The following is a 14,759-nucleotide window of genomic DNA, read 5'->3' on the forward strand; positions in this document are numbered from 1 at the left end:
GTAAAAACATCACTTGTACAAAAATATTCACAGCAGCTCTGTTTGCGGTGGCAAAGAATTGGAAATTAAGTGAATGTCCTTCAATATGTATGTCATAGAACACTATTGTTCTTTTAGAAATCAGGAGGAATGGGAATTCAGGGAAGCCTGGAAGGATTTGCATTAAGTGATGCTGAGCGAGATGAGCAGAACCAGAAAAACACTGTACACCCTAAAAGCAACATGGGAGTGATGTTCAACCTTGATGGACTCACTCATTCCTTTCAGTGCAACAATCAGGGACAATTTGGGGCTCTCTGCAATGGAGAATACCATCTGTATCCAGAGAAAGAATTGTGGACTTTGAACAAAGACCAAAGACTATTACCTTCAATTTAGGAAAAAAAAAAAAAACCTGTTAACTTTATTATGTAATTTTGCTACTTTATGTTTCTTCCTTAAGAATATGATTCCTCTCTCATCACATTCAACTGAGATCAATGTATATCATGGAAACAATGTAAAAAGACTAACAGAATGCCTTCTTGGGGGTAGAGAGAGGAAAGCAAGAATGGGGAAAAAATTGTAAACTCAAAATAAATAAAATCTTAAAAAAATAGTACTTTAGCTGTGTATGGTAATAAATTGAGATCTTCATTTTAAATATTTAAGGCTTCCTAGAATCCATGGGGCTTTAAAATTTCCAACTCATTATAGGAAGAAAGCATGTCAAACTTATGAAAATTCAGTCCATTAGTACATCATCAACTTTTCCCATCCCCAGAACCTGCAATGGCATACCTATCCACCATCTACCATAAGTAATACAGATTCTAAAAAAAAGTTTTGTATCATAGACAAAAGACCAGCTATAGTCACTTGATCTGAGATATTTCACTATGGTATAGCAACCAGTCCTATTTAATGAAGCACCAATAAATTAAGATAAGATTTGATAAATAATATCCAACAGGAATTTTTGATTGCCCATTTCTTGCAGCAAAATGAGAATGTCAAGAAACAGAAACATATGGGCAGCTATGTGGCGCAGTGGATAAAGCACCAGCCCGGGAGTCAGGAGTACCTGGGTTCAAATCCAGTCTCAGACTAGCCGTGTGGCCTTAGGCAAGCCACTTAACTCCATTTGCATTGCAAAACCTTTAAAAAAAAAAAAAAAAGAAGAAACAGAAACATGGGACTAGGGCTGATGAGTTATCCTGTGAGGAAAGTTATAAAAGGAGAATAGAGAAATTAGCACAAAAATTAGCACAAAAGATCCAACACCCAAACTGATCTCAAGCAACCTTGATAACCACCCAGGGTAATTTCCCCAGGGAGGAATAGAAGGAATAGTAATAAAAAAAATTTTTTTAATTTTTTTTTAATCAACAGACCTGAAACAAAAATGCTTCAAAAATATCCACACACATGTTGAAAGTTCAACCATAGCCAATGTAAAAGAAACATTAAAACAATGTTTTGGGTTTCAAAACAAAGAAATAGAGCTAGGAAGGTTTAGTTTCAAATTTCCAGCTTGTTCATTAATATATTGAGAAAATTCAGTAAGTCACTTTACTCTTTGTGACTTAGTGAGGATGGAAGGACTTTAAAATGCAGAACAATTTCAATTAAAAATAGGCACTGTTGGGGCAGCACTGTCCTTGGAGTCAGGAGTACCTGGGTTCAAATCCGGTCTCAGACACTTAATAATGACCTAGCTGTGTGGCCTTGGGCAAGCCACTTAACCCCATTTGCCTTGCAAAAACCTAAAAAAAAAAAAAAATAGGCACTGCTTAACTACTACATGTGCATATAAGAAGGACCTATCTCATACCTTAATATCATTATATCAAAAAAGTAAAAAACTTAAAAATATGCCTGAAGTGAAGAATTTGAAATTAGATCTTATACACCTTGTCATAAGGGATTAAAATTTGTTATCACCTGATAAATTTCTACTGCAATTTTTTAGAAATCACAACATTCACTCCTATCAAAGCAACATGTTTGGAAAAGGGATCAGCTGAAGTAAATTAGCAATTGTTCAAGCTTCACTGAAGAAACAGATAATTATAAAAAGGTACCGCAGCTTGCCAATTCTACCAGTATCAAATTTTTGCTCTATTTTTCATAAAATTATCTATAGGCTCCACCCTTGCCCTCTAATTTTTAATTAACAAATAAATAAACTACATAATTTAAATTCTATCTTCCTACCACATTCTTTCCTCATATCCTGTAGTGTTCTTTTGAGAGCAAAGATCATGTCACCTAGCATTTTAGCACAATGCACTTCCATTCATTGATAGCTCCAAAGAATATCAGAACTAGAAGGGACCTTTGAGATAATTTAATCCAGGAATCAGCAAATTACTGCCTGTGCTTGTATCCCCATCCAGTCTCCCAAGTGAAGAATAGTTTTTAACAATTTTAAATAAAGCTTTGCCATGGATTTGGCCCTCAGTACCAATGATCTAATCCAATCTTCTCATTTTACAGACACAGAAGCTGAAAAAAGTTAAGCAACTTGCTGAGGGTCTTAGTGCTAATTTATTGAGAAGCAGTGAAAAGAAAGACAGATGGGTTATGTATTTCTTTCTTTTAAAAAAACACTAAAACACGTTAAGAAAAGAATATATCTAAATGGACTACCAACTCAAATACAAGTAAATTATCTAACTCAGGCAGGGTGCATATAGTATATAATTTTCATTTCAACCCCCTCTACATGCCTGAATTTCAAGAAATTAATTCAGCTCTAAAAGATGTATTTACCATGATAGATGCGGTTGCTATGTCAGTGTTCCTTAACTGTGTTTGTTATAAGGGAAGATTCTATTTTGTGTTCAGAGAACGAGGCAGGAGAAGAGGAGAAGGAATATATAGAAAAATGACTATAAACAATGTATAAAAACAAATGGCATCAAAAAAGCTTTTTTAAAGAGAAATTTAAACATCACTTGATCCTGATCTTTAAAAAGGAAGTTTAAAATAATACTACTGATTAATAGGAAATGAATTCTCAAAGGTAAGCTTCCAATTTTCAGAAGAGGGAAAAAGACCAATTTAGGAAAATATTCTAACACACACACACACACACACACACACACACAAACCCCAAAACAAACACGGCTGTTTAAAGCCTGAAGCATAGAAGGCAATAAATCTGTTGCAAAATCCATATTCTTCTCAAGCTGGGCAAACAAATTGCTTTTCCCTTCCAACAGTAACATTGCTACTGGCATCTGACACAAAGGCACAAGAGCAGCTCTTGTTCAAAGCTATGAGGTAATCAACAAATGCAATTTGTTTTGTATGCAAAGCAATAACTCAATACGGCAGGTGAATGCATCTTAGAGGCTAAAATGGGAGGAGGAAGAGTATGGAGGGGAGTTCCGCAGCGAGGACTTTGGACACTAGGTGGCACTATGGTTTCACGTTAGCATTTCTAAGCCTACAGAAACATTTTTAAAACAGTTTAAACTTCTATGTCTACACATAAATACACATACTAAACTGCTAAGAAGACAGCTCAGCTCTTTGGTTGGCACTTGGATTTTTCCCATTCACCTGTTTAAAAATCTTCCTGCCAACTTGATAATATGAACTGTATTACTAGGGTATAATTAGCAAGAATTCCTTTTCGAAGGAAGTTATTTATTTTCTGCCACCTCTGTCCAAGATAGGCCTGAACAGAGGGGATAACACCATTCTTAAACACTCACACTTGGCAAAATTACTGGCAATTAAATAACACCTTATTCTATATGTCATTCACAATCAGCAAGCACCATTTGGAGATAAGAAAAACAGACAAGATACATTTACCATATTCCAAAACAAAATCAATCTTTTCTTCCAGTCACACAATTTCAGACAAGCAATCTGTAGAATGGAACATAGCACAACTGAGCTACAGTAGTTAACAAACTTGAACCAACTACATTTAATTCTATTGACTGCTCAGTCATCAGCAGCCTATGACAGGGTAGGAAGGGAAGAATTGATCATTCTAAATTAGTTTTGCTATACATAGAATATTAATGTCCCTATGATCTATTCTCAGATCACATGATTTCTTTCTTTCCCTTCAACTTAGTGGTCCCCTTTCAATCCTAACCTGGTTTCTGATCTCACAAGACTTTGTAAGGAAGACTTATTTTGGTCATTTCCAGGGCTCTAAAATCCAGTATGATCACTTCACTTACATTGCTCATGAACACTGGATTACAAGTAGGAAGACCTATATTACAAAGTTAGTTTGACCAATAATTATGCTTATGATCTCATTTCATTTCTCTGGATCTTCCTCTGTAAAATGATGAGGAGGGAGCCCCAACAATCTCTCTGGCCCCTTCTAATTCTATTTGCTAATTCTAAATGGTAGAGTAGCAAGAGAAATGCATTGAGCCCTGAGATCTATTTCTCCCTGCACCCATCCACCTTACAACATCTTTTTCAAGTTACCTCACCAATGAAACAGGAATAGCACCTTATCAGCTCAACACAACAGTTTTTCCCTTTACCTTTTTATGTATGCATCTCTTGAGTCTTGTATTCGAAAATCAAATTTTCTGTTCAGTTCTTAGACCACAGTTCTAAAGGTCCCTTCTAGAACTAAGAAACTGAAATTTAATTAAAAATTAAATTGTCACTAAAACACACCCAAACTCTCTTGATATCTTAAAAGTAAACCAAAGTATTACAAATAAACCAACTCAAGTTTTAGGATAAGAAATGTGTCCCCCTCTCTAGTTTCACTTGTTTCTTAGTAGATTTGGACAATTCATGTTAGCTTTACTCCATTATGAGTCTTAATGGATGCCTTCTTTATTTCCTAAGTAGTAGTGCTTCTAGAAGAGATGTGTACATTTTACTCCCAAGTGACACCACTGCTAACTGAAACTATTTGTTCCTGAGAAACACACCCCACTATAATCCCATCAGCACTGCAAAGCCCCACAAACTATCATGTGCTGCTGACTAGAGAAAGAGGCCAAAAGCATTAGTTCTGGAGCAAAAGGAAAGGACTAAATAGTTTTATGGAACCAAAGACAATGACTTCCTAAGCACTGTCCTAACTATCTGAATGTTTGTTTGCCTATAAACCTTCTCTTTTCCATTTAAAAATGCAAATGAAGTCTCTATCTTAAACTTACCAGTTCAGACCAAGAGATCCAGAATGCAAGAGGGTAGAGCCAGTTTCATCTTCAAGCATTTGAAAAAGCATTTTCCTTTTAAATACTATTTCTTCCTTTCAGTTTTTTAGCTCAAGGGTGGGTAAGTACCACCTGCTCCTTTCATTCCAGAATGCCTTGGCTCCTCTTAAAACTATCACAGCAGAAGGCAGAAATTCAGGAGAGGGTTCAAAATTGGCTACATTTTAGGAACTGGCATTTATTATACACAGGGCCTAATTTACAGTACTAGTACAAAAAATATGTTTGGAAATAATATAAACAGGCCAACCCACAACTTTGTTAACCCAAACTATGGTAGAACTAATACTCTCTGATTGACCCTAACAACCATTTTATCACACTGTTTTTGTGAGAAAAGTTATTCCTACTCCCACAAACACATATACACATGCCCAGGAAGCAGGAACAGGGTCTGTTTCCTATTGCCTTCTCCTTCAACAGGAGTCTTCTCCTTTCTTCTACAACAATGATAGGCAAAGTAGGGTTGCCCAGCATATGTAGAGACTTCAGTGGCAGCTAGCTCTTCATATGTCTATACTGTTTGTAAATCAGGTAAACCTACTGTAAGTCAACCCTGAAAGATGTGACTGTAAGGTAAACAAACTCTAAGATTACTCATCATTTTAGTCATCTCTAATATACATACATGCATGAACAACTACATACATTCTCCTATTTCTGTCAAAGGTACAACCATCCTTCCAGTTTCCCGATTTCATAACCTTAGCATTCTCCTTGCTATTAAATAGCCAATCAGGTGCAAATCTTACCATATCTAGCTCTACATCTCTCACAGCCAAGCCCTTCTCTCTCCTCATAGAGAAAGCATCAGCAGCTTGCTTCCTGACTCATCTCCCTCTCTCAAATCTCTTCTTACCCTCCCAGTCTGTCCTTCATACTGCTGCCAACAGAATTCTTCTTGAGCAAAAATCTAACCCCCTGACTCCTTTGGTCAATTCTAGTGTCTCCTTATTGCCTCTAGGATCAAACAGAAGCTCTTCTGTTAGCTCTAAAGGTCAGAGCCCTTCAGGGAGACCTCCCAACCCATCTTTTAGCATTATTAGACATTACTCTCCTTCATGTACCCTCCACTCTGTTCCTGACCCTTGATATCTCTATCTCCATCTCTCATCTCCAAACCTCTCCATGCCTGGAATTTCCAAATCTTCTCACCTCCACCTCCTAGCTCAAAGCACAGCTCAAGCATGATCCTGAAGACTTTCTTGATGCTCCCAACTGCTGATACCCTCCCTCTGAAATTATCTGACAGTCAACTACTTTGTATTTATTCTATATATGCTATATTAATTTTTAATGTACTTACTTGTTGTCTCCCCATTAGAGTGAAAGTTCCTTGCCAAGAGAGAATTTTTCATTCTCTGTACTTCTATCCTCAGTGATTAGCCCTCAATTCTAGGTTTTTGATAAATGCATTTAATGAAGTTTATTAATATTGCCCCCACACAAGTTTGTTGAGGATTAAATGAGATAATAACTATAAAGCACTATGCAAACCTTAATATTAATGGCCATTTATATGATGCTTTATTAAAAGGATATTGTTCCCACCTCCTAAAAGTATAAAATTCATAGCCCTGGGAAAAAGGTATTGCAAGTATTATTATGCCCATTTTACAGATGAGAAGCTGATCAGAATCACATGATTACTAAGTGTCCAAGCTAGGGTAAATTGCTGCAATATAAAAGGCTCAAAGCAGCATGAGAGGAAGAAAGACCACATCAATTAGAAACCATTTTCAGGGCAGCTGTTTGAAGGTGAGAGGACAGGGACATAGCATAACCTTTAGGTATATAAAGAATTTCTAAATCATGAAAGGAGATATTAGAGATGATGCAACCATCTTATGGAAGAGATAACAAAACCAATGCTAAAGAGAAGGGGCAAAAATATAAAGAGCAGAGTTAGGGTAGCCTACAATAAGAGGTGGCAATTAAGAACTGGTATTACAATTCTAAAACACAGGTTCAACACAAGGAAGTCGGAAAGAAGTCATAGTTAATATCTCTAGGCTAATATGATGGTTATAAAGAAAAATGATTTTCTTTAATAATTTCTAAAGAGAGATTTGACTATAAGGAAAAAAGAAACTGCAACAGGACAAAAGGACTAAGTTCAAATCTCTGAAAGCTAAGAAGGAAGAAAGTTATTTTCCTTCAACTGTTAGTACTTTTCACTACTTGGAAGTAAGAAAAGTGGAAGCAAAACCCCAAATTTGGGGAAAATGTAAGCTTCACAATAAAGACCAAAATTGTTAGAAAAACTGTGGAGAAGCAAACACATGAATATACTGTTGGTAGAAATTCCTGTCAAGTTGTCCAACCTTTTGGGAAAACAATTTAGAATTACTCAAAGAATGTGACTAAAATATCTGTATCTTGTGATCCAGAAACCCCATTAGTCTTCTATCCAAGGAAGTCAATTATCAAAAGAAGGATCCTACATATGCTAAAATCATTGAAACAGCACTTACTGTATTAGCAAACAACTAAAAAAAAGTACATTCCTATGAACTGAAGGAATAGCTAAAAAAAATGTGGCAAAGGAATATAATGGAAAATTACTACACTGTAATAAATAAAAAATTTGATGAACACACACACACACAGAAGCATGGGAAGATCTATATGAACTGATGAAAAAGAAAACTATTCACAAAGACATCAACGGAAAGAACAATAATAAAACAATAGATATCGATTGCTGTGAAATATGATAGCTAAGGTTAGCTTCCAAGAAGAAAGATGAGAACGGACCACCAATATCTCTATATAGTTTGCAGAACATTTTATCCTTTGTTACAAGAGGCTCTCTGGAGGAGAGAGGACAGATCTATTGGGAAAAACAGATTTTATAAAATTAAAAATATCAATAAATTCCTACAAAAAAGAGTTAGGATGGTATTCATCAGCAAATGATTGATTCCTAAGTCAGATCTGACTTACAGAATAACTGTAAAGCAGTAGTAACAATAAAACTTACATTTTAATAGTGCTAAAAGCACTGACAAAACACTTTTCTCCAAACAAAACACTACAGTCAGCAGTATTATTATCCCAATTTTACAGATGAGAAAACTGTGGACGCTGTAACTCTGTAATGACTAAGGTCTCATAGTAAGTTACAAGCAGGAGGCAAAAAACCTAAGTGTCCTGATTACAAGTCCAACACTCTTTCCAAAATAGCACATTACATCTTTGATGAGAAATTATAAATGAGAAAAACAACTTATCTTATTTGTTCCTTGGTTGACAATCATCTGGTTTAATTTTTAAAGTGTGGAATTTTACTTATGTTTTGCAATCTATGAGAGGACAGATTTTTCATTGTTTTACATTCCCTGGGCCTTGATTTTCTAATTTATAAAAAGGGATAATAATACAGATTTACTTACCTCAGAGTTGTTGGGGGAGACAAATAAAATAATATATTTAAAGATCTTTGCAAACTTTGAAGTGCTATTGAAATAATAGCTAGTATATTACTGCATCTGTGAAACACAGGCTGTATGGGGTAGCATAAAGCAGAAAGGACTCAAAATCGGCAGAGATGTAGAATCAAACCCTGCCTCTCATATACTAGCTGTGTGAATTAGTCAAGTCAAAACCTCTCTGAGCTTCAGTTTCCTCATCTATAAAATGGAGATAATAATATATACAGTATTTACCTCAAAGTATTGTGAGAATCAAATGAGAAAAAAATACATAAAGTGCTGTGAACTATAAAGTGCTAGAAACTGTCATTATTCCTTATCTGAAAAATTGAGCTATTAGATAAGGGGTCTTTTTCATCTCTAACAATCTATGACCCTAAAGGAAGTGGTGGGGGGAGGGGAGTGCACAGAGGGGGAACTGGAAGAGAACTACATGATCACTGTCTTCAAGTAATTAAAGGGCTTGCCTTTGGAAGAAAGAACAGACTTGTTTTGTTTGGCCTTGATGAACAGAATTAGGCTGTGAAGAGAAGCTAAAAAGAGGAAAACTAAGGTTTAAACTAAGGAAAAATATCCTCACAATTACAGCCATTCCCAGAATGGACTGTCTTGGGAAAGAGCACTACCATTCAATGGAGGGCATCCAGCAAAGGCTAAATTACTATTTATGAGGTATATGTTGTAAAAGGGTTTCTTTTTTCAGGTACAGATTAGACTAGAAAGTCACTGTGGTCCCTTCTAACTATTAAATTCTAAGTCTTTAGCAAACACTATCAATGGTATTCTTTTCTTCTCTCTGCTTGTCCAGTCTACTCCTTAGTAGGAACCAGGATATTTCACTGAAACACCAGTGCCTAATCTAATATCCTTCACCTAGCAGATCAATAAATGTTTTCAATGCTAAAACAACTAGTAAATTTTCTAGGCTTAACTAAACTGAAATCTAAACCCAACTCAACTCAAAAAGGGTTCATATTTACCAAATAAAGGAAACTCAACTTCAGAACACATGACAGACAAAGAGGGCTTAGATAGCAAACTATGGCCCTGGAATCCCACGATCTTCAATTAACCCTAACTGCAAGGGGGGGGGGGGTGACTCCCTCCACTATGGGAAATCATAACCCTACTATACACATTTATTCTCTCTATACATTTGAAAAGTTTTTGTTAGATGACATGGCTAAAAAGTTTCATCACTGAGTTGTCATTCCCTCTGGTGTGATAAGCTTTTTCAAACATAGCTGGGTTTATCCTCATGTGACAGCTATGCAACCTAATAGGCCTATTCTCAGTCATTTCAGCTAAACCCTGCTAAGGTCTACTTTTCTGGCAAGGACCTGAGTAACTCAAGGGTACCCCCAAGGCATGATGGGGCATCAAAGTAGCTCTGTATACAATACAGAAGCCCAAAGGATATAACTACCAGGATTGGGGGGGGGGGTTTATGTTTATTTATTCCAACCCCTTCATTTCATAGATTAAAGGAACTAAAGCTAGAGGGGTTAAGTGACTTGCATAGGGCATAACAGTATAAGAGAACTAGGGTTAAAATTCACATCATCTGACACTAAATCCAGGACTCTTTCCCATTATACCATGTTGTTTTAAATGTGTATACATGGATGGTGTGCATGCACAAACAATAAACATACATACATTGTCTAAAGATGAATTTTTATAAAAGAATCTCATTTGCACTATTTAAAAAATAGTAAAAGAGATGCATTTCATCACAATTTCAGTAACTCCATTTTTAAAATCTTTGATGCATGTTAATTTCTGTTCAATAAAACTGGGCTTTTGTTGTTTCTTTAAGCAAATCTATGTAAGAAAAGCACTCATATTTTCATAAGTCAATGTTTTCAGTCAAAAAAATTTTTTGATGATCCACGAAACAACACCCTAAATAGAACTAGATCTGGAGCTCCACATTTTTGTATACAAAAAAACCCTACATTTTTGACTTCTTTTATGCAAAAAAAAGCAAAAAATTTACATAAATTTAACTTTCTGATTGAAAAATGTTAAATCAGTAAGCGTCAGAGAAGGCAGAGCTATAGTTCTCAAAGCAAGTGACATGGATTCAAAAGATAATGATAAAATAACTGCTAAATTCAAAGTACTACATATGCTCAGGGGGTGAGCTACAGTTGCTGAGAAACAAAGCAGAGAGAAAGATGTGTTGGTTCAACAGCCGTGAATATACATGATGACAGCAATATGTTCTGCCACTTGAATGTCTTTTAGTCTTAGCTTCTCATTCCCTTAGGTTAGCAAGGATTCAGATACTCCTGGAAATTATTTTGATCTGTGGGGAATCATGTCATTAAGGAATACGGCATTACTTAACAGCAACTTTTGAAGAGACTAATAAACAACAATGACTAGAACCAAATCAAATTTGGTTGGCCTCAATTCTTTACTCCACCATACAGTTCCCCCAAAAAGTTGTTCTTCAGAACTTTTGCTATGGTAGTGATGGAGGCTTGCACAATAATCAGGAAGATAATTTAAAACATCCCTTGAGAATTCTATTTCAGGGTGAAAAGTCCTGTGAATTTTCAAGATTTCTCTAAATTCCAAAATTCTATATTATCATCTACTTGTAACGTCACTACTTTAGGTTAGATAATAATTCCAAAAAGAAAGGAAAACCAGCAAGTTCCAAAGTTAGAACTACTTACATTTAAACGCATAATTTTGGCACTGGAAGAGACAATAAGAATCAACTTGTCCAATTCTTTCATTTAATATATGAACAAAATTAGGCCCTCAAAGGAAAAGGGTTTCATCCAACATCATACAGTGGCAGACCTAGGATAAGAATCTGATCTCTAATATGGTGCACATTCAGTCTTCTCAGCTTATAGTATTTTAACATTATTAGTATAACTTATAATCCATAATCAATGAAATAATGTGCTTAAAATTGCAGTTATTTCGAATTCTTCAAATTCAAATAGACAACATATGAAAGGATCACAGATTTCAAGCTGGATCAGTTAAGATTTTCACATAAATAAAACACCTCAATTCAAGCCCAGATGATCAAAGATTTAGAACTAGAAACTTAAGAGGCCAATAAATCTAATCCCCCTCATTTTAAAGCCAAGGAAACTAAGGTGGAGAGAAATTAAATGACTTTTCCAGATCACACAGCAAATAAGCATCCAAGGCAGGATTTGAACTCAGTTTCTCCTGACTCAATGCCATATCCACTTACACTGATACTCCTGTCCAAGGTGCTACTCAGATTGACTACTAGATACTCATCAAAACAGAAAAACTCTGAAATCTCACTATACTACAAAGCTGAATTCAATATGAAACACATTCATTCCAGAGTCTATCCACAAGTGTTCAGTATTGAAGTAGCTAAAGGATCATATTGTAAAGTAATTCCAACACAGACTACTAGTGATTCTAAGTCATGAATTAGACTAACAGGTCTTCCCTTTTGAGGTATTAGGCCAACTCAATGCAACTCATAGTATATCTAAACCTTCATTCAAAGAATGAAGACATTAGAAAAAGATCATGAGTTCTTCCTCACCTGAGATCTTTTAGCTTTTTGCAGTGCTTTAGCATATCAGAGAGGGCAGACATGTAGACCACTTTCCCCATCATGCCCAGATTAGCCAGTGATAGTGTCTGCAGTTGCTGGCACTGCAACCCAATGCTAATGAGCCCAGAACCTGTAAGAATGCTGGGCAGCTGGGCCAATGTCAAATTTCGTAAAAATGCCAGCTGGCCAATGGCAGCCACCTCAGCATCCCCAACGTTCTGTGCACGGCTGCAGGGGGGTAGTGAGTTTCGAATGGCAGGCTCATTCCGGGGCATGGCAGAAGAAAAATTGGACCCAATTAACTCCAGGGTTTCCAAAAATGGCACATTCTCCAGAAGAGTCCAGAAAACAGAGGATGGCTTCTGACTCACTGACTCAGAAGGCATGATCCTGGGATATGTTTGCACTCCAATTCGGACTTTCTTCCCAAATCCTCGGGGCACTGCATTAGTCACCATCTGTGTGGGTGCCTTATCTGCCTTTGGTGCAGAGTCTGCAATGGAACAAACAGGAAGGGATAAAGAACGTAGGTGTTGAAGCTGAGCTAAGAGTTGACACAAATGCTTCCCCAAATCTTCAGAGCTGTGGTGGTGTGCAGCAGATAGATTTAAGTGTTTCAGATTGCAGCAGGACATAACCAATGTTTCCAGGATGCTGCTATCAATATCATCCTCTGCTTTGCGAAATAATGAGTCTGGAGACAGACAATGAATACAACCACTGAGATTCAAGCTGGCTAAGCTTTTGAGGTCTTTTCCCCCATTAATTACTCTCTGAATCAGGTGTCCTCCAGACAAAGTACAACGGCTGAAACTGAAGTAAAAAGGGTTGTTGAACTTCATATTTTGAAGTAGCGAGGAGCCATTAAGCCAGGATTTGGGAAGTTGCAATGCATCCAAGGAGACATTGCGAGCCATGGAGTCCAGTAGGTTTTTGGTGGCTCCACTCTCTGCAAAGCTACCCGGAACTGAAATGAGAAAAGCATGAAGGTTTTCAGGAGTTCGATCACTGAGCACAGCCAAATACAGCCTCACTACCTCCTGATTGATGTAGCCAGGGGCCAATCTAGCATAAAACACACGAAGATTCTGGTAGTGGGGGACATTGCTCTGACCCACCATTAGCTGGCCTGAGAGAATTGCTCCTTCTCGGGTACGGTCTAGGATTTCAAAATAAAGCAGTAGTTTTTCAAGACTGGTACAGCAAGGTACCACCCCATATGATGGTGTATATAGGGTCTGTTTCAATTCTAACACCCGGCTGAGAGTAGCTTTACATTCACTGCTCAACTGGCTGGCATCAAAACCTGGGTTGACATCGATGGCCAGAGAGCGTAAATGCTGGAGGGCTGACAGCATCTTAGAGAGTCGGATGGAGGTAAGATGGCAGCCCGACAAGTTCACTTTCACTAGGTTCCTGCAGCGGGTCACATGCTCAATTGTGGTACCAGACAACCAATAGCAGCCTGCCATGTTCAGTTGGTGAATCTCTTTCCCAATCTCCCTCACCAATTGTTTCACTTTATCTTCACTGGCCTGCATTAAAGAAGGAAAGGTAGGAAAAAGATTTAGATTTACAAAGAAGTCCAAAAAAGTTATTTTATCCTTTCTCAAATCCTATAAACCCCCCTTTTAAAAAATTAGTATCACAGAATTTTAGAACAGAAGGGATGGATCCCCTTCTGCCAGGCAAGTTCCTGACAAGAAAGTCTTAGATACAGTCTTCTTTTCCTCCTTACACTGATTTCACATTAACTCACAAATGATTGTATTCATCTAAACATAGGTCATATGTAGCCCATATCTGGCTTGCATAAAAAATTTTGGAAACTTGTACCCATATTTGGAAGATAGCATATAGTCAGACCAATGTAACAGCTGAAAATTTCAGACAGTCGATAGATGACATGTCCTGTCTTGCAGGAATCTAAAAAAGTAATAAGCAACTACAAACTTTTGGATTGAATTGGAGATATCAAACATACTTAATATATATAAATTTCTAATAATATACTTTGAATTATCATAAGATTTACTAGCTCTTATACCTGGTATTCAAATTTCCTGTAAGAGAAGTCTGTCTACTTCTTTCACACCAGGGAATCAGCATTAATGATAAGCAAGGAAATTTAAGCATTTCCTTAAAAAAAATGAGCCTTCCTATGAAATAGTACTAATTCAAGGTGATAATTTGGGCAACTATCATATAATTTTCCTATTATCCTTCAACAAAAATATCCTGTTAAGAACAGGAAAGTACTTGGGGTAAGTCCCATAACAAAAGCAGAGGACAACAATAAATGGATGGCTTAATTGCTTCACTAATATCCAAGATACATTTAAAAAAAAAAAAACAGAAAAGCCCCTTCAATATGTTATACAAATACTCAATAACAGATATAGATATGTAATACTTGGACAAGAAACACAGAGAATTAAGGAGGTGTAATCTGCGCCAGAAGGGCCTTAGATTAAAATCTCTATCCTAGGTCCTATTTTTTTTCTTTTAAAAGTAGACTTTTTTTAAAAAAAGTACAGAAAATAACTAGCATTAGCTACC

The 14,759-nt window shown here is 36.5% G+C and overlaps 1 protein-coding gene across 7 annotated transcripts in view; it reads right to left on the bottom strand.

The window, feature by feature from the left end:
- FBXL18 (F-box and leucine rich repeat protein 18) overlaps positions 1–14,759 on the bottom strand; it is a 130,612-nt gene that overhangs the window by 91,594 nt on the left and 24,259 nt on the right. For all 7 annotated transcript variants that reach the window (XR_012471487.1, XR_012471486.1, XM_074200781.1 and 4 more), the window contains exon 3: positions 12,189–13,735. Coding sequence is in view for 5 of the 7 variants with exons in the window: in XM_074200781.1 (XP_074056882.1) it covers positions 12,189–13,735 (1,547 nt within the window). In the remaining 2 variants the exon portion in view is untranslated. The remainder of the gene's footprint in view (positions 1–12,188; positions 13,736–14,759) is intronic.

The sequence above is a fragment of the Macrotis lagotis genome, chromosome X, assembly GCF_037893015.1.
Source record: "Macrotis lagotis isolate mMagLag1 chromosome X, bilby.v1.9.chrom.fasta, whole genome shotgun sequence".
Lineage (NCBI taxonomy): Eukaryota > Metazoa > Chordata > Mammalia > Peramelemorphia > Peramelidae > Macrotis > Macrotis lagotis.